The following is a 24,244-nucleotide window of genomic DNA, read 5'->3' as shown; positions in this document are numbered from 1 at the left end:
CCTGGAAGCCCCATCTTGGATTCCCACAGAGCTGATGTCCCCACGCGGGAGGCTGGCCACGGAGCTGGTCAGCAACTCTCACAAGGTTAAGCAACCAGCAGGTTCCATAATGCCCCAGCACTCCCAACACCTCCTCCCTAGGGGCTAGAAACAACAACAGTCTGTTCCAGCCAGCCTGTCCACTTGCATCTTTCAATGTTCACCCTGCCTGGGAGACACCTCATTGTTGTGGAGCGTCTTCCCAGTGGAGGCCATGGTCAAATGATCTCACTCGTGGGCTGGGTGTTGAGCCCCACGGAAACCCAAACGGCACCACGGGCCACAAATGGGCCACGTGTTGAGTAGCCCTGATTTAAGCTGCTCATATACGATCTTTGTGTGTAAAGTTATGAATATGGGCTTTCTATTTATATTTTAAATGTCTGGGAGACAACAGGAGGTGTCACCCACCTAGTATGAGGGGGTGGATGCTCAATGCTGCATGGACAATAGCTCTTAAGGGTTGCCAATTGACACCTGAGGAGAACACAATTGCCCCTTGGCTAACGGACATACTGGGATGCTCCTTGCATAAAAAGGACGTAGTCCTTTTCAGCCCCATTTTGGGAGGCACCAGCAGGACAATGGATTTCCCTCTGCATGGGCAAGGTTATAAAAGGCCCCTGGGGATGCATCCATCTTGTTTTTGCTCCTGCCCTCCACTCCTTTTGTGCAAAAACTCCCTCTTGCGCACGAGCCAGTCTGCCTCATTTTTTTTCAAGCAGAACGGCTCTTGCACAAGAGGTTTTTGCGTAAAAAGGAGCTGTGCAGATGGTGCCTTTTCACGCAAAAACCTCTTGTGCAAAAACAGCTCCTAATTAATTATACAAATGAAGTGTGGCAATATGCTAATCTGTGCTTCATTTGCATAGGCTCTTGCAGAAGAGGGAAGCAGTGTAGACATAGCCTTACACTCACCCTTTTCTTTCGTTTATTAATAATCCTTTAGCTTTTAAATTCTAAAAGACTTTGAAGAGGGAGTTGGGCAGAGGGAGTGACTGATGGTGATGAAGACCCGTAGTGCTTGTGCCAGTACTTCTCCTGTCTCCTCCACCTGTGCCTGTATCCAGACGGAGAACCTGAGCATGGATGCCTCTACCCAGGTCCTGGTGTGGTCTTGCTGTATTTGTGGCTTGCAATTCCCACTGAGTGATCTCCAGGCTGGGGGAGACAACCATTGTGAAAGGTGCCTGCTGGTGGAATCTCTCAGGCAGCAGGTGGGAGAGCTACAGGAGGAGGTGGCCAGGCTGAGGAGCATTCGAAGCCATGAGGAATTCCTGGACAGTATTCCTGTGGAGTCCACGGAGGTCACTGTCCTAGGATGTGGGACTGTTGACCAGCCACTTATGGAGGAGGCGGTGGTGCAGGGTGAGCACTGGCAGCTGGTTACTTCCGGCGGCGGGCAGTGTTCCACCCCTGCTCCTAACCCTCCCACTGTGTTGTCACATAACCGTTACACTTTACTTTCAGCAGGAGACAAGGAGTCACCCCCCACAGTGGAGGAGACCAGGCCTTGCACCACCAAGGTTGAGCAGTCTCCTGCCACCACTGCGAGGAGGAAACGTAGGGTAGTGGTGGTTGGAGCCTCTCTTCTGAGGGGAACAGAGGCACCCATCTGTCGCCCTGACAGCTCATCTCGAGAGGTATGCTGTCTGCCAGGGGCCCGTATCCGAGATGTTACGGAGGCATTGTCGAGGATTATCCGGCCCTCTGACTACTACCCCATGCTACTCATCCACGTGGGCACAAATGATACTGCCAGGTGTGACACTGAGCAGATCAAGTGTGACTACAGGGCTTTGGGAGTACTGGTGAAGGAGTTTGGAGCACAGGTGGTATTTTCTTCGATCATTCCTGTCAAAGGTAGGGGCCCGGGCAGAGAGAGGTGCATCCTGGAGGTGAATGCCTGGCTGCAACGATGGTGTCACCAGGAGGGATTCGGCTTCCTTGATCACGGGGTGCTCTTCCAGGAAGGACTGCTTGGCGGAGATGGAGTTCACCTTTCCAGGAGCGGGAAGGCCTTGTTTGGACACAGACTGGCTAACCTTGTGAGGAGGGCTTTAAACTAGGTTTGTCGGGGGCAGGTGAGCAAAGCCCACAGGTAAGTGCTGCATGTGCGGGACTGGGAGATGGGTTGGAAATGGGGGGGACTACGGCCTACAATGGCAAGGAGAAAGGAGGGTCAGGGCACAACAGGGAGTCAAATCAGTATCTTAGATGCCTATATACAAATGCGAGAAGTATGGGTAATAAGCAGGAAGAACTGGAATTGCTAACCAATAAATACAACTATGATATCATTGGTATTACAGAAACCTGGTGGGATGGGACGCATGATTGGAATGTTGGTATGGAAGGGTACGGCTTGCTCAGGAAGGACAGACAGGGAAAAAAGGGAGGAGGGGTTGCCTTGTATATAAAAAATGTACACACTTGGACTGAAGTGGAGATGAACGTAGGAGATAGCTGTATAGAGAGTCTCTGGGTTAAGCTAAAAGGGGTAAAAAACGAGGGTGATATCATGCTAGGAGTCTACTACAGGCCACCTAGCCAGGTGGAAGAGGTGGATGAGGCCTTTTTTAAACAATTAACAAAACTATCCAAAGCTCAAGATTTGGTGGTGATGGGGGACTTCAACTATCCAGACATATGTTGGGAAACTAACACAGCGAGGCACAGGCTATCCAATAAGTTTCTGGACTGCATTGGAGACAACTTTCTGTTTCAGAAGGTTGAAAAAGCTACCAGAGGAGAAGCTGTTCTGGATTTGGTTTTAACAAATAGGGAGGAACTAGTTGAGAACTTGAAAGTGGAAGACAGTATAGGGGACAGTGATCACGAAATAATAGAGTTCATGATCTTAAGGAAAGGTAGAAGGGAGACCAGCACAATTGAGGTAATGGATTTCAGGAAGGTGGATTTTGATAAGCTCAGAGAACTTGTAGGTAAGGTCCCATGGGAAGCAAGACTGAAGGGAAAAACAACTGAGGAGAGTTGGAAGTATTTCAAAGGGACGTTGTTAAGGGCCCAAAAGCAAACAATTCCGCTGTGTAGGAAAGATAGAAAATATGGCAAAAGACCAGCTTGGCTTAACAAGGAGATCTTGCACGATCTCAAAATAAAAAAGGAGTCATATAAAAAATTGAAACTAGGACAACTAACAAAGGATGAATATAGGCAAGCAACACGGGAATGCAGGGGCAAGATTAGAAAGGCAAAGGCACAAAATGAGATCAAACTAGCTACAGGCATAAAGGGAAACAAGAAGACCTTTTATAAATACATTAAAAGCAAGAGGAAGACCAAGGACAGGGTAGGCCCACTGCTTAGTGAGGAGGGAGAAGCAGTAAAAGGAAACTTGGAAATGGCGGAGATGCTCAATGACTTCTTTGTTTCGGTCTTCACCGAGAAGTCTGGAGGGGTGCCTAACGTAGTGAATACAAGCAGAGAGAGGGTAAGTTTAGAAGATAGGATACACAAAGAACAAGTTAAAAATCACGTAGGAAAGTTAGATGTCAGCAAGTCACCAGGTCCTGATGAAATGCATCCCAGGATACTCAAGGAGCTGATAGAGGAGGAATCTGAGCCTTTAGCTATGATCTTTGAAAAATCATGGCAGACAGGGGAGATTCCAGAAGACTGGAAAAGGGCAAATATTGTGCCCATCTATAAAAAGGGGAATAAAAACAACCCTGGAAACTATAGACCGGTCAGTTTAACGTCTGTCCCAGGGAAGATAATGGAGCAGGTAATTAAGGAAATCATATGCAAACACTTGGAAGGTAATAAAGTGATAGGGAATAGCCAGCATGGGTTTGTGAAGAACAAGTCATGCCAAACTAATCTGATAGCTTTCTTTGATAAGATAACGAGCCTTGTGGATAAGGGAGAAGCGGTGGATGTCATATACCTAGACTTCAGTAAGGCATTTGATACGGTCTCGCGTGCTATTCTTATTGATAAACTAGGCAAATATAACTTAGATAGGGCCACGATAAGGTGGGTGCATAATTGGCTGGATAACCGTAGTCAGAGAGTTGTTGTTAACGGTTCTAAATCCTGCTGGAAAGGGATAACAAGTGGAGTTCCTCAAGGGTCTGTTTTGGGACCCGTACTGTTCAATATCTTCATCAATGATGTAGATATTGGGATAGAGAGTACGCTTATTAAGTTTGCAGATGATACCAAACTGGGTGGGGTTGCGACTTCTTTGCAGGATAGGGACATAATTCAAAATGACCTTAGCAAGTTAGAGAAATGGTCAGAGGTAAACAGGATGAGGTTTAATAAAGAGAAATACAAAGTGCTCCACTTAGGAAGGAACAATCAGTTCCATACATACAAGATGGGAAGCGACTGTCTAGGAAGGAGCATGGCAGAAAGGGATCTAGGGGTCATAGTGGACCACAAGTTGAATATGAGTCAACAGTGTGATGCTGTTGCAAAAAAAGCAAATATGATTCTAGGTTGTATCAACAGGTGTGTTGTAAGCAAAACTTGTGAAGTCATTCTGCCGCTCTACTCTGCACTAGTTAGGCCTCAGCTGGAGTACTGTGTCCAGTTCTGGGCGCCACATTTCAAGAAAGATGTGGAGAAATTGGAAAGGGTACAGCGAAGAGTGACAAGAATGATTAAAGGTCTAGAGAACATGACCTATGAAGCCAGGCTTCATGAACTGGGCTTGTTTAGTTTGGAAAAAAGAAGATTAAGAGGGGACATGATAGCGGTTTTCAAATATCTAAAAGGGTGTCACAAGGAGGAAGGAGAAAATTTATTCCTCTTGGTTTCTGAGGACAGGACAAGGAGTAATGGGCTTAAAGTGCAGCAGGGGAGGTTTAGATTGGACATTAGGAAAAAATTCCTAACTGTCAGGGTGGTCAAATATTGGAATAAATTGCCAAGGGAGGTGGTGGAATCTCCTTCTCTGGAGATATTTAAGAACAGGTTAGATAGACATCTGTCAGGGATGGTGTAGGTGGAGCTTGGTCCTGCCTTGAGGGCGGGGGGCTGGACTCGATGACCTCTTGAGGTCCCTTCCAGTCCTATGATTCTATGATTCTAAGACTGGCATACTGTGCTCTTTTGGGTAAGATCTGAGCTATACATTGCTCTGGGGCTGTGCCTGGTCCTTTAGGACTGGGAGAACGTGTTTGGAGTTGATGACATTGGATTTCATAACCTTTCATCTATGTAAGAAGCAGTGCTGGTTGTGGCACTGGTAAAGCTGGAGGCTACATCTAGACTGGCATGATTTTCCGCAATTGCTTTTAATGGAAAAGTTTTGTGTTAAAAGCATTTTCAGAAAAGATTGTCTAGATTGGCACGGACGCTTTTAGCGTCCGTGCCAATCTAGATGCGCTTTTCCGCAAAAAAGCTCCGAGCGCCATTTTCGCAATCGGGGCTTTTTTGCACAAAACAAATCTGAGCTGTCTACACTGGCCCTTTTGCACAAAAGCTTTGCGCAAAAGGACTTTTGCCCAAACGGGAGCAGCATAGTATTTCCGCAAGAAGCACTGATTTCAGACAGTAGGAAGTCAGTGTTCTTGCGGAATAGTAATAGAAATGTAGCCGTGTTAGTCTGGTGTAGCTGAAGCAAAATGCAGGACGCTGTAGCACTTTAAAGACTAACAAGATGGTTTATTAGATGATGAGCTTTCGTGGGCCAGACCCACTTCCTCAGATCAAATAGATCACTGGAAAAACTTGCCAGTCTAGATGCAGCCAGAGTGTCTAGGGGGATTAATTTCTTGCTGGCCAGATTGGCAGCTGAACTATACTTTGTGACTGGTTTGGTGCCTTATAGAGGAGACTACAAGGCTTGGGCTGTAAGTAGCCCTGGGTCTGAGCAATCCGCCCTGCTTTGACCCTCACATGGGTGTTGCCAAAGCAGTCAACTAACTCGTCATAGGAGTACTAATGGATATAGGCTATGCATCAAACTTGGCTACTTAATTCAACCACCAAATGTCATTACAGAACTGAGTGGTACCATTGGGTTTGGCACCAAAACAATTGGACTAGACCATTCACTGCCTCAATGACGCCCAACTCCAATATCCTCTACTTTAGCCTTAATTTCTTCTTTTGCAACTGGGACCCCGTGACACCAGGTTTGTGGTAATATGGTGATAAGCCTCGGTCATTTGGCATGGCTTAATTGAAAACATGTCCCGGTATTGGTTGATCACCTTGATATACCTCATTCCTTTGGCATGGTGTCAGGTCAGAGGTTAACTTGACCTGCTCATGTGAGGTATCTTCCTGGTTTGGGGGGCCTCTGGGGTGAGGGCCTGTGGGGTGACTACACATGCCTTTTGGGATTGCTAAGGGTTTAAGAGATTATCATGATAAACCTGATCCTTTTTCCAGCATCCTGGCTGCCTCACTTTATAGTTTACTTCTCCCACAGCTTCAACCCCCACCATTGGGCCAACAGTGAGTTCGCTCCTGTGGACACCAACACCATTACCCAATCCTCTGGCTAGAACTGTTGAAATTTTGCCTGGTTGTTGTAATGAGTTTGCTGGGCCTCTTCCAGATGTTCTCATACAATTGGGGTGATTTGGGACATATATTCTCTCATCTCCAAGGCATGTTTGATTATGTTCTTCCCTCTGTTGCGTTCCTCCTCCAAGATCTCTCTGGCAATATCCAGGATGCCTTGGGGAGTGGCACCCATATAATAATTTGAAAGGTGAGAACTCAGTAGAGGCCTGAGGCACCTCCCAGATGGCAACCATAAGGTAAGATATCAGGATATCCCATTTCTTCCCATCCCAACTTACTACCTTCCATATTATGGCTTTGAGGATCCAGTCGAACCTTTCAACCAGCCCATCTGTCTGGGGTTGATAGAGGTCCTCAGGGTGTGTATATGGTGTAGGGTGCAGAGGTCCTTAGTCAGTTTTGACGTGAATGGGGTTCCTTGGTACATCAATATTTCCTTATGCAGTCCTACCCAGGTAAAGATCTCTAACAATGCTTTAGGGGTCATTTTCGATAATGTGTTCAGCTGGGGTATGGCTTCTGGACACCAGGTTGCATAGATGATATGGGTATAGTAGTGACCCTGGGTCGTCTTTGCTAGAGGTCCTACTAGGTCCATGGCTATATGCTTGAATGGGACTTGGGAGGGGTACTAATGATGCCCTAAAGTAGGGCTGAGGACTGTGTAGCTGACACTCAGGACAAGATGCACAATATCAGCATACATCTTTGTGTAGTCCAGGCCAAACGAATCTCCACAGGACCCATGCTAGAGTTTTTTCTACCCTTAAATGCATCCAAAAAAAGATGACTATGAGACCTGAGGTATGAGGAACAGCTGTACCTCCTCGCCCTGTATTGCGGTAACCCAGTATAGGAACTCCTTCTTTAGGATGAAGTAGGGTCTGGATCCCTGGCTTTCCCTTGCACCAGTACGCCACCTATTTCTGTCACCTCATTCCTAATGTTGTCATATCTAGGGTCCTTAGCTTGATCTCATCCAAAATATTCCCTCCCAGGGCTAATGTGCCTAAATTCTGGGGGACTGCCTATGTCTGTTTGGATATATAAGAATGGGGGGGGGGGGTCAAGCGTTAGCACCTCTTTCTCCGAGGTAGTCTTCTCCCTTGTCGCCCAGGTTTGTCTGCCCACAAGAGCACCATCTGGTTTGGGACCAGAATTCATGTTCCCAAAGTCTTAGCTGCCCTCCTTTCTGTTTTTGTTGTTTGGGTTCTCCTAGCGGTGGAGAACAAATTGGGATATTTCGGCAAATATTGGGGGTTGCAGTCCATTGTAGACACTTCACTTCAGGCTCGCTCTCTTTTTCTAATTCCCCTTCAGTTCCTTGTCTACCACAGAACAATTGGACTCTGAGTAGTGGGGAGGAAGGTAGAGTGATGGAGCACCCATGGGGATACACAACTTGAAGAACAGTCGTTACTGCACAGGGTATTTACTTCCGTTTCTGCTTCGGGTAATGTCCCCTTGCTATGGCTGGTAGGACTCAGAGTCACTGCTTAATAGTGGCAGACAGGACTGGTGTAGCCACTGCTGTGTCTGCCACCAGATGAAGCATGATGGCATAATGCTTAAAGAACATGTAGTCAGATGACCAGGTGGCTGCCCAATAAATATCTTTGAGTGGCACACTACTCAGGAACACTGTGGATGTTGCTATAATATGGGCAGTGTGTGCTCCTGGTGCCATCATCAGCGGTTTGTTGCGAAGGGAATGGCACTGGAGTATGCAGGCTGATATCAGTTTGGAAACACATTGTGTGGAAAATGAGTTGCCCCTGGAGTAATTTGCAACAGAGGGGAACAGACCTGGGGAATTGCAGACCGCCTCACCATCTTACACTCTGATGACCACATCAGAGACAGAGGAGGAGGGCCAGCTGTCACATGATCATGACGACATGCAGCTGCCATGAGATTCGCCACAGTGCAATTCATCTTCCTGTCATAAGGAGGCTATAGTCCCCAAAGACACACAGATCTATAAAAAGGGAAATAAGAACAACCCAGGAAACTACAGACCAGTCAGTTTAACTTCTATGCCAGGAAAGATAATGAAGCAAATAATTAAGGAATTCATCTGCAAATGTCTGGAAGAAAATAAGGTGATAGTAACAGCCACATGGATTTGTAGAGAACTAATCATGTCAAACCGATCTGAAAGCTTTCTTTGATAGGTTAACAAGTCTTGTGGATAAGGGAGAAGAGGTGGACATGGTATACCTAGACTTTAGTAAGGCATTTGATATGGTCTCCCATGATCTTCTTGTCAATAAACAAGTCAAATACAACTTAGATGGGGCTACTATAAGGTGGGTGCCTAACTGGCTGGAAAACCGTTCTCAGAGAATAGTTATTAACAGTTCACAATCCTGCTGGAAGGGCATTACAAGTGGGGTTCCGCAGGGGTCTGTTTTGGGACCGGTTCTGTTCAGTGTCTTCATCAACAATTTAGATATTGACCTAGAGTATGCTTATAATGTTTGCAGATGATAGGAAGCTGGAAGGGGTTGCAGCTGCTTTGGAGGGTAGGGTCATAATTCAAAATGATCTGGACAAACTGGAGAAATGGGCTGAGGTAAATAGGATGAAGTTTAATAATGACCAGTGCAAAGTACTCCACTTAGGAAGGAACAATCAGTTTCACACGTAGGCTACGTCTACACTGGCATGATTTTCTGAAAATGCTTTTAATGGAAAAGTATTCTGTTAAAAGCATTTTCGGAAAAGCATGTCTAGATTGGTAGGATGCTTTTCCGCAAAAGCACTTTTTGCGGAAAAGCGCCTGTGGCCAATCTAGACGCGGTTTTCCGCAAAAAAGCCCTGATTGCCATTTTCGCAATCGGGGCTTTTTTGCGGAAAACAGTACTGTGCTGTCTACACTGGCCCTTTTGCGCAAAAGTCTTTCGGAAAAAGACTTTTGCCCGAACGGGAGCAGCATAGTATTTCCGGAAAAGCACTGACGATCTTACATGAGATCGTCAGTGCTTTTCCAGAAATTCAAGCAGTCAGTGTAGACAGCTGGCAAGCTTTTCCACAAAAGCAGATGAGTTTGCAGAAAAACTTGCCGGTCTAGACACAGCCATACAGAATGGGAAGCGACTGTATAGGAAGGAGTACTGCAGAAAGGGATCTAGGGCTCAGAGTGGACCACAAGCTAAATATGAATCAACAGTGTGATGCTGTTGCAAAAAAAGAAAACATGATTCTGGGAGGCATTAACAGGAGTGTTGTGAACAAGACATGAGAAGTCATTCTTCAGCTCTACTCTGCGCTGATTAGGCTTCAATTGGAGTATTGTGTCCAGTTCTGGGCACCACATTTCAAGAAAGATGTGGAGAAATTGGAGAAGGTCCAGAGAAGAGCAACAAGAAGACTGAGAGGGGACATGATAGCAGTTTACAAGTACCTAAAAAGAGTGTTACAAGGGGGAGGGAGAAAAATCGTTCTCCTTGGCCACTGAGGATAGGACAAAAAGCAATGAGTCTAAACTGCAGCAAGGGAGGTTGAGGTTGGACATTAGGAAAAACTTCCTAATTATCAGGGTGGTTAAACACTGGAATAAATTGCCTAGGGAGGTTGGAATCTCCATCTCTGGAGATATTTAAGTGCAGGTTAGATAAACATCTATCACGGATGGTCTAGACAATGTTTAGTCCTGTCATGAGGGCAGGAGCCTAGACTTGACCTCTTGAGGGCCTGTCACGTTGCTGAATTGGAGGGAAGCAGCCAGATCGCTGCTGCACCCCTAGGTGGGGGTGTTGGCCCCAGAAATTGGTGTGGGGGGAGCCATGTGGGGTACTGAATGGGAGCTTATTGTTTGTTAATCTTATGTACACTATTTATGTGAGTATATAATGTCTATGTGTGTAGGTAGGAATCTGTAATCTGTGTGGAAGCTGAATATTTCTGTGAATGTGGTTAAGCATGGCTATGGACAGGATGAGTAGCAAAGCCCTGTGGAACAATGACTCTCAATAGGCTATGGACACACCCAAAGAATGGGATTTGTCACCTGAGGGCAGCCAGCAGGAAACATAGAGATTGGCCTCTGACCAGGTGACTTGCTGCATACAAGAAGAGGCCAGGAAGGAGTATAAAGAGGCCATGTGGTCAATGCCATTTTGTTCTCAGCTCAGCACTTCATCCCAGAGGCAGCAGTGCAGGGATTGAAGAGGCCGGAAGACCTGTGAACCCATCCTGATCGCAGGATGTGCAATAAGAACTTTTAAACCAGCAGCTGCAACATCTCTGCTAGAGCCTGCATCGAGAACTGGGAGATTCGGTGCATGTAACGTACTGCACTTTAGTAACCTTACTCTCATGCTTTTCTTTCTTGTAATAATAAACCTTTAGATATAGATTCTAAAGGATTGGCCCAGCGTGATTTGTGGGTAAGGTCCAGAGGGTAAATTGACCAGGGATCTGTGGCCGGTTTCTTGGAACCGGACAGAACTTGTTCGGGGTAGGTGGGATTGGGTGCTAGGACCCCCCACCTGTGTATAGGCCCGGGGCCATCTGGGGCACATATATTGCTGGGGTGTCGGAGGGGTTTTGCTCGGGAGGCTTCAGGCGGGCTGCTGAAGCGCTCTGTAAGACTGGTTTGTGGCCTGTTTGGAGAGGTCGCCAGTCAGGGGGACTGTAAAGAGCCCCGGATTTGAGCAATTCGCCCTGAGCGGACGCACTCAGCTGTGCCCAGACACGGCCCGGTCCGTCACAGGTCCCTTCCAGTTCTAGTGCTCTATGATAAGCTGTAGGAGGGAGCATGTGTTTTACCAGTCTCCCAAATTACATTGTTTTGGCTTCTTTGCATTAGGACACTGAGTGGCTGTGTCCCAATTCGCCACAAGCATAGCATCTGTATGAAGCTCTAGGCAGTCCCTGATCTCTCAACTTGAGGCGACTGAAATCCTGAACTCCTTCCTCATTATTTTGAGTTTTTGTGACCTCGGTAGATCCTCAGCTCCCCTCTTTTCCCAGCTGGGCCTTCCTGAAGGTTCAGGTACCGGAACTCTGCAGACTGGTGCTGTTAACTTAATCCAGGGGACTTCACCCCTAATTGGACAGGGCAACTCTCTTGCAGCACTCTGCCTCTGCACTAGTATGTCAACCTAATCATAAGAAAATAAGAATGGCCATAGAATCCCACAGCAGGGGGTGGAGAATGCTGATTCTGCTACAAGTCAGTTGAATTAATTGCAGGCATCTCTCCCAGATCAGTCATGGGAATGGTACTGGCTCCATTGACCTGCCTCAGATCTTGCTCTGGGATGGCTCCAAACTGCTGGCAGGATGGAAGTGATGCAGTGAGAGCTACCATAGAGACTCAGAACTTTTCTTGTGTGTCTTCCCTCTTCCCAGTGGGGACAGCCATTCCGTGGCCCTGGCCCAAGCCCCAGAAACAGCCACACCATAGCCCGGGCTCCAGCTCTGGCAGCCACCTGCCACACAAGACCGCCCAAGGAGCAGCTAAGCAGCCACCACATGGCCCTGGCCTCTCACTCTCCCACCAAGCCCACAACCAGCAGCTTATGTTCCACATCCAAGGAAGGTGAGTAGTGCTGCATGGCTCTGCTGAGGTGGTGGGCAGGATTCAAATTCTTTGTCCCCTAGAGGGAACTTGGCCCCTAACATGCACCCTCATCTTAACCCTAAACCAACCCCACACCCTATATCCTAATCTCTCACACTTCTTTACCCCTAATTCTAACCCTAAACGCTCATCCTGATGCTAACCCCTACCCTCAAACCAGTCCCTAACCCCCTCACCCCTCACTCTAACAACTAACTCCTAATTCTAACCCTAACCCTAATCCCTGTCTTCCCTCTAATTCTAACCTCTACCATAACTGAACTCTAACCGTAACCCTCAGATTAATCCTAATCTCTCACCCCCATCCCTACCCTCACCCTAAACTTTTCAACCTCCCCTCCTCTATCCCTCACCACTACCCTAACCCGACTCTAACCCTAGCTGCCCTCCTCACCTGCCAATTGCCCCAACCTACTACCCCAAACCCTAAACAAACCCTCAACCTCCTTCTAATACTTATCCCAACCCTCAGCCTTCCCCAGACCCTCTCCTCCAGGTTACGTCTACACTGCATGGCTATTTCGGGATACTGGAGGTATCCCGAAATAGTTACCCCGCATATACAAGTTGCCCATTATTTTGAAATAATTGGGGTGCTATTTCACCATCCCAGTAAACCTCGTTCCATGACGGTTAAGGGATGTCTTGAAATAGCATGTAATTTCAAAATCTGGCACTGTGTAGATGCGCCAAATTTCAACATAAGCTATTTTGAAATATTCAAAATAAGATATGCGATTTGTGTAGCACAAAGTGTGTATCTTATTTTGAGTTTAGGGTGCTATGGAGATGTACCCCAAGACTCAACCCTACCCCCCCATCCCTCACTCTCCTCATAATCCTAACCCTTATTCTTGCTCTAATCCCTAACCCCGTGGTCACCAACCAGTAGATCGCGATCTACTGGTAGATCTCAGGGGCTCTAAGAGTAGCTCTTGAGCCCTCTCTGAACTGCGCGCCTGCACAGTACATTTACATTGGATTTCCTCATTTGAGGAGCAGCTACTCACTGAGCAACAACACAGGTGAGTAGCTGCGAGGAATGGTGGGAGCTGGGAGGTCTGGAGGGCTGAAACACCCCAGCCAGCTGACTGTGGCTTTCAGCTGAAAGAGGCTGCCCCGTGCTCCAGCTGATCGGCGGCTTCTCCTCTGCGCCTGCTGATGTGGAGCTTGGTGCACCCTGGCTGAGCGCCATGGCCAGCTGGCCGGGCAGCCACTTCTCTTCCCTCCAGCCCGGCTGCCCTGCGTTCAGCCCAGGGAGGCTGCGTCTAGCTCCAGCTGTGCTGGAGCAAGCTTCCTGGGCTGAGCGCAGAGCAGCCGGGCAGGAACGAAGAGAAGCGGCTTCCCGGCCAGCTGGCCATGGCGCTCAGCCAGGGTGCACCAAGCTCCATGTGGGCAGGTGCAGAGAGAAAGCCGCCCAATCAGCTGGAGCGCGGTTCAGCCTCCTCCGGGCTGAAGGCCACAGCCAGCTAGCCAGGCAGGGTCTTCTCTGCACCAGCCCACGTGGAGCGTGGTGCACCCTGGCTGAGCACCACTTCCACATGTTGAAAAACCTCTTCCAAATGTTGGAAAAACCTTTTTTAAAAAGCAGCAGTATAAGGATTGGGGATAGCAAGTGATGGAGAGGAGGAGAATAGAGAGGGCAGGGCATCAAGGAAGGGGCAGGGTGGTAGATCTTGGCTTGGTCTGTCATTTAAAAAGTGATCTTGGGTGTAAAAAGGTTGGAGACCACTGCCCTAACCCTATTACTCCCATCACAGAATGGATATTACTCCCATCACAGAATAAAAATGAAGGTGCAAAATGACAAAACTAAGTAGGCAGACCTGCCTATACTCAGGGGTAATATTTAATTCTTCAGGATTTGTATGTGGTGTGCTCAGTGGTACAGCTGGAGGTGATGCAACCCCAAAGCTGCCATTGACATAAATTAGACAAGCAATGACAAGATGGATGCAGCCCAGACATGGCCAATGGAAACACTTACCACCCCTTTTTCAATCTCTTTAAAGCTATCTGTGCAGAAAATATTAACTGTGTTGAGTCTTTTTCCAATGACAACAAGAAACCCAGATGAATGAGGATAGATATTTCTGATGGTGGCAGGGACTCAGCAAGAAAAAAAAAACTAACTTTCCCCATTGTTTAAAAACTTTCTCCATTCATCTGAAGAAGTGGGTTGTGCTCACAAAAGCTCATGATACCATCATCATGTTTTGTTAGTCTCTAAGGCTATGTCTAGACTGCAGGCTTCTTTCGAAAGAGGCTCTTTCGAAAGCATCTTTCGAAAGAGCCTCTTTCGAAAGATCGCGTCTAGACTGCAGGCGGATCTTTCGAAAGAGAAATCCGCTTTTTCGAAAGAGAGCACCCAGCGAGTCTGGATGCTCTCTTTCGAAGACGGCCTCTTTACATTGAAGAACGCCTTCTTTCGAAAGAGGAGCTTTCGAAAGAAGGCTTTCTTCCTCGTGAAATGAGGTTTACCGCCATCGAAAGAAAAGCCGCGTTCTTTCGAAATAATTTCAAAAGAACGCGGCTTGAGTCTGGACGCAGGGGAAGTTTTTTCGGGAAAAGGCTACTTTTCCCGAAAAAACCCCTGAGTCTGGACACGGCCTAAGATGTTGCAGGACGATTTGTTGTTTTTAAAGTTTCCCCATTGTAGACCTATGCAAACATGTCTCAATTTGGCCCTTCAGTTAACCTGTAATCCTCTCCTCTCCTCAAGCTGTGCTTGCAATCTTCAGGAAGATACTGAAGTCCTTTGAGTTGTCAGAAGGAGCAAGACATTCCAGAAATCTTCTGCTTACAGTTTGTTAATAAATTTGAAAACAACTGTACAATTGTTGCACAGTGAGCCTATGAAGCATGCTTTGTTGAGAGATGTAATGTAACAAAGGTTACAAAGAAACAAATTATTTATTGTTAAAAGCTTTTCTACGAATCACTCTGCATCATACAACAAAGATATGGTGACAGTAGAGGAAATTTCACTCTCTCTTGTTACTTTCCCATACACCCACAAACACACACACAAGTTATGGAGTTCCATTCCTGAAAAATGTTGGCAAAGCTGTTTGTCATACAAGGTAAGATCTGATGGACCAGATGTGGCTCACTGAACAACAGAGCAGTTACACGAAAGGAGGAAGCACTCTTCAGGAAAACAGAGTCTGCTTTGCCCTAATCCGCTTCTACAGCTTTTGGAACAGTTCTTAATAGAAAGAAAACTAACTACAAACTTGATTGAACAAGTATTAACAACACAGGGCATCCTACTGTAGGTGACTCACAAGCTACACCAGGACTGTGCCATCCAATGCTGCAAGGCACAATTCTAAACAATATGGTGCTTTAATTAGTTGTGTCAACTGGAGTGCTTTCTGAACGAGAATTGCCAAAACTAAGAGTTTCATTTGAACCAGTGTTAGTAATGGTGACACTTTTTTTACAATGTCCATAATTCAGACAAAGTTTATGACAGACAATTAGTCTGTTTTCTCCCTACCCATTCTCCAGCCTACACAACAGTTACCATATTGGTTACTACCCATACATATTTATACTTTACATACACACATATTGAATGACATGAACTGTGCTATATCCAAAAAGTATTCCACAGGTCTGTGCTATGACTTAATGGTACTTTGCTGCAAGTCTTCTCACTGCTGCATTCCACCATCCATTTGGGGAAAATGACCAGATGGCCAAATAGGTCTTTTTATAAAGTACTTGCTAAGAAGCACCGCCTCTGAATCATTATCCACTGTGCAAAGTTGGGATGACTAAAAAGAGCGTTACAAACCTATCAACTTCACAGTTCAACTCCAAGATGTGCCTTCCTTGTCCCCATGCATTGGCATGCCATGGATTCTGCACTAAACCTTTCCCAGTCATCCACTATAGGTTCTAGTTTACACTATATATACAGATAGATATGCACCTATCTGCTCTTATCTACACCCCTTTCTCTGAGAGATGTGAGATGTCTTTATTGCACTCTGCATAGATTTGTGTTCTCCTATGACATCAAATAAAATAGCCAGAAAGGCTTTTTTAGTCCATGTAGGTTTTTTCATAGCACTAGGCATGATCTGAACCTTCCTTACCTCTTCTACCCATGAATTAAATTTATTCAATATAGTTTATCGCTCAAATTCTGCCATGATTACAATGCTGTTCAGCTTCTACCCAGTCCTGCTGCATTGTTTCTCCCTACATACATTTCCTATCTTTCTTACAGTCTTGGCTCGGGCTCCTGGCTCTACAGCCAGAGCTCAGAAGACTGCTTCTGTCTTGACATCCTCAGTAAAAGAGCAGAAGCAGGACTATTTTTGAACAACGACAAAAATCAAACTCTCATATTCAATTTAGCCAAGGAAGATAGCCAGCCACCAACCATTTCTAAAAATAATCATTGGAAAATATAATTATGGGCTACATTGGGAGAGACTCAAAGACCTGGTCTACACTAGACCAGGCAGGTTGGCTTAAGGTACGCCATCCTGCGAGAGGTTGACTGGAACGTGTGCTCCCATCAGTTTCCCTTACTTCTTGCTGGCAAGGGCTGGCCTCAGAGTTCAATTTGGGGGTCTACACTAAACCTGCTAAATTGAACGCTAGAAGATCGACCTCTGGAGGGTCAATCTTCTCTGAAGTGTTGCTCTCAGAATACCACCTGTAGCTGGATGTATTCAGTGTTATCTCTAGTTAATCTGTAGCATTAACACAGCTCAGTGGTAGAAATATATAAGTTGGAAGCAACAATATTAATGGGCTGTGTCTACACTGGCCACTTATTCCAGAAAATCATCCGCTTTTCCGGAATAACTTGCCAGCTGTCTACACTGGCCCCTTGAATTTCCGGAAAAGCACTGACGATCTAATGTAAAATTGTCAGTGTTTTTCTGGAAAAACTATGCTGCTCCCGTTCGGGCAAAAGTCCTTTTCCAGAAAACTGTTCCGGAAAAGGGCCAGTGTAGACAGCACAGTAGTGTTTTCCGCAAAAAAGCCCCGATCGCGAAAATGACGATCGAGGCTTTTTTGCGGAAAAGCGCGTCTACATTGGCACAGACGCTTTTCCGGAAAAGCATCCTGCCAATGTAGACGCGCTTTTTCCAGAAATACTTATAACGGAAAACTGTTCCGTTTTAAGCATTTCCGAAAAAGGGTGCCAGTGTAGACGTAGCCATGGAGATTCTGAATAACGGGCAACAGAAATGTTCAATTATATTCTGGACACAGTCAGACTTGTATAAGGAAGACGAGCTACTCCAACTTCTCTTATCAGCGGAGGCAGCACAGCTGGAATCTCCACACATCTGAACAACTGACACTTGAGGGGTAAAATGTATTTAATTTCAAGTTCTCCGGCACATAAGTGTACAGCTTAATGCCCCAGATCTTGCTCTTCCTTTCCTTCCACAAATGCATATTATTTATATATTTCTTATTCCTGGAGACAGAACCCATCCTCTGAATGTAGTTGCTCTGTTTAAAGGTACAGAAAAGAGCCTACACACTGGATATCATGCACACAATGGATACAGCAGCCTAATAAATATGGAAGCACAGTTGCAGATAACTCACTCTCTTTCCCTTCTGAATCTTAAGCTTGTGGTCAGGTTAATGGAGTAAATGCAAGCTGAATATCCTTCATGTCTGAGGAAGCTCCCATTCCCACTCTAGCCTTAGCTTAAGACAGTAGAACAGGAGGGCTACGTCTACACTGGCCCCTTCTTCGGAAGAGGCATGCTAATTTCTCCCTTTTCCGGAGGATCTCTTATTCCTACTTCAGGATTCCGGAGGATCGCGCCAGTCTGGACGCTCTTTTCCGGCTTTTCCCCAAGCTGGAAAAAAAGCGGCGGCCATGTTTATTTAAATCCCGCGGGGGATATTTAAATCCCCCGCGGATTTCCCTATTCCAAAGTTAGAAATTAGCATGCCTCTTCCGAAGAAGGGGCCAGTGTAGACATAGCCGAGTGGTTTTAAAATTGAAATGATCTAGTCCAAGCACTAAGAAGCAAGCTCCCTCATTCACAATAAAAGGTCTTACTGTTTAGGACAAAGCAGGGATCCATCTCACACCAAATTAATTTATAATAGAGTACTGACTATCACATCATCACAATCTGAATTCAAATGCCCAAACAGATCTCTGAACACAATGGTCAGAGTGAAAGCTATGGTATACAAAAGCAGAGGTTAAATGAAGAGAATGAATGTCCCTTTCCAGAACTGGACAAAAGAAACTCAGGAGTATACCAGAAGAGGACAATACCCAACAGGGAAGACCTGCAAAGATGACAGGGAGGAGATAGCAATATTAAAACAAACTACACTGTTGGGAAGAAGAGTGAAATACAAACCTGAACTTATTTTTCTTTGCATGAGAAGGTAGAAAAGGAAGCAAGGAGCACTATTCCAGGAGAGGAGTTTGATCTCTCAGTAATCAATATGTCATTCATTCAACTTTGGCAACTGCTTTTTGGGCTGGGAATCATGTTGGTTTATTATTACAGTGCTACATAGATTTGTGGCTGGATAGGGTAGGCATGTGTCACTGCTTCCTCCTTCCTAGCTGTTTAATATGTTCTAATTTTCACAGTCTGGATCTCCCATATGTCTCAAGAGAAGCTGTTTTTTTCCTAAAAATTCTCAACCTCTGTTGCTGGAACTTGCCTGGGGCAAATAATGCTTGTAACTCAGTAGCATCCTGAAGTACAGCTGCAGATCAAATGAAGGAGCTAAACGTTTCTTCTGGTATAGGTAGTAAATCTGTGGTTGAAATACAGGGTTCACCCATGGAGTTTGTGAAAGCCCTGACACAGAAAAGAAGTCACTGGAATGGTCTTTCATGCTATGAAGTTGCACATCTTGGACTCTGCAGCACTTCAGTGTTTAGGAAGAAAAATCTTTTGAGCAGTGTTCCTAATGTTACAGCCAGAACAACAAAAGATTACAAAACCAGACACCTTACACTGTAGCCTTCCAGTAATACCAACTGTAACTAATGCAGTAATACAAAAAATTAGTTTCACTTTCCAAGAATGCTTCCTTTTGGCTTCAACCTCACCACTACTAGCTTCTGTGATGCCAGTGCTGGCTTTCTTATCATAGAAGCAATTATTTTCCTCTCATAACAGCAAATCTGATGAGTTCTTGACTTGAGTGTGAAGCGGACTTCATCTTTTACTCAAGAGGATAAGGTTTTTCAGAACAAATGGCATGGCTGTACCTCTTTCTTTTAGATGTTTTGTTATTTAATGGGCAAACATCTTTCTCTCCCATGGGAATGAGCAGCCAGTTCCAGCTGGAATGGAAGCTGTGTTTGTGTATCTGAATGATTCCACAGCTGGGAGAGCATTTTGGCCAATTTCAGGGAATTATCAGTGCAGAAAGTTGTCATCTGAGACTCTCAGATCACAGCTGAAAGCATGAAGGATGAGAACTGCCTTTGTTTCTCCACATCTACAGTCTCCTGTGACATCTAGCATCACCCCACCCATGAATATATGTTGTAGTCCAATAAGTTTGTGGTGTAGTGTCTAAACTTTCTACTAAAACTCAGTGATGCAAGTAGATGAATGAACATTAAATCCTCATTATTATGAACACCTATATGGGGAATAGAAAACTTGTGCATTCTCCAGCCTGGAATGGTTCGAGACACTCACATTCGCAGGATTTTCAGGGGTCACACTAAAGCTGGTGTTGTGACTGGTGTTGCTGATGGCACATTCTTGTCCAGTCATTAAGAAGTCCATGTGTAACAGTGAGCTAAGTAACACTGAGACATCCACTGGCTCTAGTTTCATGATGCCAATGGGAGACTGTGAATAATGTTTATGTGTTACGCACTCCCAGGGACTGTTCCAATTCCTGACGGCGCTGTTGGATCTGAAAGAATAAAAATTATACGTCTGTACAATTCTGCAGCTTCACACATTATCAATCAGAAAGATTCACTCTCCCCATACCCAGTTAGCCAGCATGCATGACACAAACAGGATAAGTTACATTTCCTCCTTACCTTGCAGTAAAAATATCTGCTCACAGCCTCCTGGGACCAGGGCTCATGATAAAATTCAGCTCTACGTTCTTCCTCAGGGTTCCCAACCACATCAGTCATTACCTGTGACAAAGATGCAATGATTTCTTATCACATCTCTCATAATCAGCATCTAAAACTCTGACATACCTGGAGTCAAAGGGTACGCCTACACTTGCACCCTAGTTCAAACTAGGGATGCAAATGCAGGCGACCAAAATTGCTAATGAAGCGGGGATTTAAATATCCCACGCTTTATTAGCATAATCTCGCCCACACGCTATTCAGATCGCCAGCTGATTCGAATCAGGAAGTGCGCTCCAGGCAGTGTTAGTTCGAATCAAACCCCCCAAGGTTTGATATTTAAATCCCTGCTTCATTAGCAATTTTGGTCACCTACATTTGCATCCCTAGTTCAAAGTGTAGGGTGCAAGTGTCCCAACAATATATACGTGGTTTCCTCACCAACATTAAATTGCCAGGATCTTAACCAAAACAGTGCTGTCCTTATCCAAAATCTGTATCTGTCCAGAGCTCACTCCTTTTCCCAATAGGGAAAGAACTGCTATGGAGATTGTAAGTCAATTAATAAATCATAGAACCATAGGATACTAGAACTGGAAGTGACCTCAAGAGGTCATTGAGTCCAGTCCCATGCCTCACAGCAGGACCCAGTATTGTCTAAACTATCCCTGATAGATGTCTAACCAACCTGCTCTTAAATATCTCTAGAGACGGAGATTCCACAACCTCCCTAGGTAACTTATTCCAGTGTTTAACCACCGTGACAGTTAGGAAGATTTTCCTAATGTCAAACCTAAACCTCCCTTGCTGCAGTTTAAGTCCATTGCTTTTTGTCCTATCCTTAGAGGCCAAGGAGAATAATTTTTCTCCCTCTTCTTTATGACACCCTTTTAGATACCTGAAAAACTGCTATCATGTCCCCTCTGAGTCTTCTCCATTCCAAACTAACCAAGCCCAACTCTTTCAGTCTTCCTTCATAGATAATATTCTCTAGACCTGTAATCATTCTTGTTGCTCTTCTCTGGACCTTCTCCAATTTCTCCACACCCTTCTTGAAATATGGTGCCCAGATTTCAAGTGCTCACAATACTCCAATTGAGGCCTAATCAGCACAGAGTAGAGCGGAAGAATGACTTCTTATGACTTGTTCACAACACTCCTGTTAATGCAGCCGAGAATCACATTTACTTTTTTTGCAACAGCCTCACACTGTTGACTCATATTTAGCTTGTGATTCACTATGACTCCTAGATCCTTCTCTGCAGTACTCCTTCCTAGACAGTCGCTTTCCATTCTATATGTGTGAAACTGATTGTTCCTTCCTAAGTGGAGTATTTTGTATTGGTCCTTATTAAACTTCATCCTATTTACCTCAGACCATTTCTCCAGTTTATCCAGATCATTTTGAATTATGACCCTACCCTCCAAAGGAGCTTCAACCCCTCCCAGCTTCCTATCATCTGCAAACTTAGTAAGCGTACTCTCTATTGACAGGGGCAGCAGGTTTGTATAATTTTTGGTGGTGCCCAGAATGGGTCTAGTCCCCCCAGACCTCCGCCCGCCCACTCACCCTGTAAGCCGATATATATTTTATTAAATAATGTAAAAATGGACTGGAAACCATAAGTGTTTAACAGTTTCCCTTTACTGCGCAATATCACTATTGGAAGAAAAAAATATTTACCTAAGAATATCAACATTATTAATACTCTTTTGAATATGGAACGAACCCATTGTTGATTCCATTATGCATCAAATATATTATATTATATTTTGTTGTACCTGTTGTGAGGAAGTGGGAATGTTCTTAATGTTTTCTCTGATGGACACATGACCAGAAGTAAAGTCCCCTCTCTAAGGACTTTTCCCACCACCCTCCTACCAATAGCGATTAGTTTGGCCCCCCCACCAAACCTCCCTCATGCAACTATCCTGCAATTGCATTAACCCACTGTGTGTGACATTAACTTGGGGGCAGAGAGGCTGGGGGAAGTGTTCCCTCTAAGAGTTTCTTCCCATGAGCAGAACGAATTTTGTGTTGTGCACCAGTACTGAGTTCATGTGGCTTGTTTGGATGTGCCACTGTGGGGAATGTGGGGAGAATCCTTCTCCTACTCAGTTAGCAGCCACATCAATGAGGGTTTTGGTTTTTTTGCTCCTCATTTGTGTGTGGCCTCCAAATGATTTTCTGTGGGTGGGTGGTCCCCAACTCAAAAAAGTTTCACCACCCCTTTCTATGGCTTATGTTAGAGGAAGTCAAACTAAGTGATCAGAGTGGTCCCTTCTGGCCTTGGAACCTACAAATCAGAAACTGCACAGCACAGGCTCTTATTCCTCTGCTTCCTCTTCCCTCCTAGAACCCCTGCTCACCTTGAGATCCCTGCTCTGGGATCGGAGAAGGTCTTGAATGTATCCTTTGGGATCTTTGGAGAAACTCAGCATGAAATCACGTTGTATCTTTAGCTGGTTTATAGATTCGATTGTCTCATGAATCTGAAATGTAGAAGAAATAATATGGACATTCTTGTATTTACATTCCAAGCAACGCTGAATCTGAGTTCATCCTCTTCAGCCCATTCATATGAAACATAAAATAGTCATCTTGACAAATTACTTTTCTTAAGGCTCCTATGGCATCTTCCCCCAGAATAAGTATATTAACTCTGATGTCTTGGCCACGTTCTGCTGCCCTGACAACTCCTATTCTTCACCTAGATACAGCATTCTTCTCCTGCCCTAAACTGTTGGATAGAGTGAGATATGCACTGTAAGGGTGTGTCTAGACTACATGCCTCCGTCGACGGAGGCATGTAGATTAGACAGATCAGCAGAGGGAAATGAAGCCGATACTTAAATAATCACGGCTTCATTTAAATTTAAATGGCTGCCCCGCTCTGCTGATCAGCTGTTTGTCGGCAGATCGGGGCAGCCTGGATGCGCCGCAGTCGACAAAGAAGCCTTTGTCGATCGGCGCAGGTATGCCTCGTGAAACCAGGTTTACCTGCGCTGATCAACAAAGGCTTCTTTGTCGACCGCGGCGCGTCCAGACTGCCCCGATCTGCCGGCAAACAGCTGATAGGCAGAGCGGGGCAGCCATTTACATTTAAATGAAGCCGCGATTATTTAAATCGTGGCTTCATTTCCCGCTGCCAATCTGTCTAATCTACATGCCTTCATCGACGGAGGCATGTAGTCTAGACACGCCCTAAAAGATCTAATTCAGTTAATTGGAGAATGCAGTGATCCCTGTGTACAGTGGGCTAGTTTGTCAACTCTGTAAGGGTATGTCTACACTACAACGTTAATTCGAACTAACTTAGTTCGAATTAGTTAATTCGAACTAAGCTAATTCGAACTAATGGATCTAGACTAAAAAACTAGTTCGAATTAGCGTTTTGCTAATTCGAACTAGCATGTCCACATTAAGTGGACCCTGAACAGGGCTTAAGGATGTCCGGAAGCAGTGCTGGCAGGGCATCAGAGGAGGACTTAGAGCATGGAGATGCTGTCTCAGACTAGCCGAGGGCTGCGCTTAAAGGGTCCCGACCCCCACCCCGGACAGACAGTTCTCAGGGGTGCCCCGCTTGCAAAGTGGTCCTGGCTTGGAGTCCCCGGAGTACCCACACTGGGCACATCACAGCACTCGGCCATCAGCCCAGCTGCACTTGCTGCAAGCTGCCATCTGGGGAGAGGGGGCAATTGGGGGGCTGCAGGAGAGCTTCCACCCCCAGAAGCCTGCAGAGCCACCCCAGTCCTCCCCATCGGGGGTGCATACCCCATTCCTCCCTCACCTCCTTCCACTTACCCTTCCCTAGCCCCTTTTCTTGATGTACAAAATAAAGGACAATTGTGTTCAAAAATGGAATCTGTCTTTATTGAACAAAACTGGGGGAGACTGGGAAAAGGAGGTGGGAGAGGGGAAGAGAGAGGCTGGGAGAGGGGAGGGCAACTACAATTATCAGGGGTTGGGAACAGGTCCCATATGAAGAGAGGCTAAAGAGACTGGGACTTTTCAGCTTAGAAAAGAGGAGACGGAG

The 24,244-nt window shown here is 45.6% G+C and overlaps 1 protein-coding gene across 21 annotated transcripts in view; it reads right to left on the bottom strand.

The window, feature by feature from the left end:
- Positions 1 to 13,963: 13,963 nt before the first annotated feature.
- The window catches only part of SMARCD3 (SWI/SNF related BAF chromatin remodeling complex subunit D3), a 289,042-nt gene continuing 278,761 nt past the window's right edge, over positions 13,964 to 24,244 (bottom strand). For 20 of the 21 annotated variants that reach the window (XM_089776877.1, XM_089776882.1, XM_089776879.1 and 17 more), the window contains 3 exons: positions 22,578 to 22,700; positions 20,166 to 20,267; positions 13,964 to 20,032 (listed from right to left, as the gene is read on the bottom strand). In XM_089776877.1, the coding sequence (XP_089633003.1) occupies positions 19,979 to 20,032; positions 20,166 to 20,267; positions 22,578 to 22,700 (279 nt within the window). In that variant the 3' untranslated portion in view covers positions 13,964 to 19,978. The remainder of the gene's footprint in view (positions 20,033 to 20,165; positions 20,268 to 22,577; positions 22,701 to 24,244) is intronic. The other variant, XR_016348994.1, reaches the window with a different exon arrangement.

The sequence above is a fragment of the Pelodiscus sinensis genome, chromosome 2 (assembly GCF_052426305.1).
Source record: "Pelodiscus sinensis isolate ZL-2025 chromosome 2, ASM5242630v1, whole genome shotgun sequence".
NCBI classification, from domain to species: Eukaryota; Metazoa; Chordata; order Testudines; family Trionychidae; genus Pelodiscus; species Pelodiscus sinensis.
This window is presented reverse-complemented; position numbering and strand designations above follow the sequence as displayed.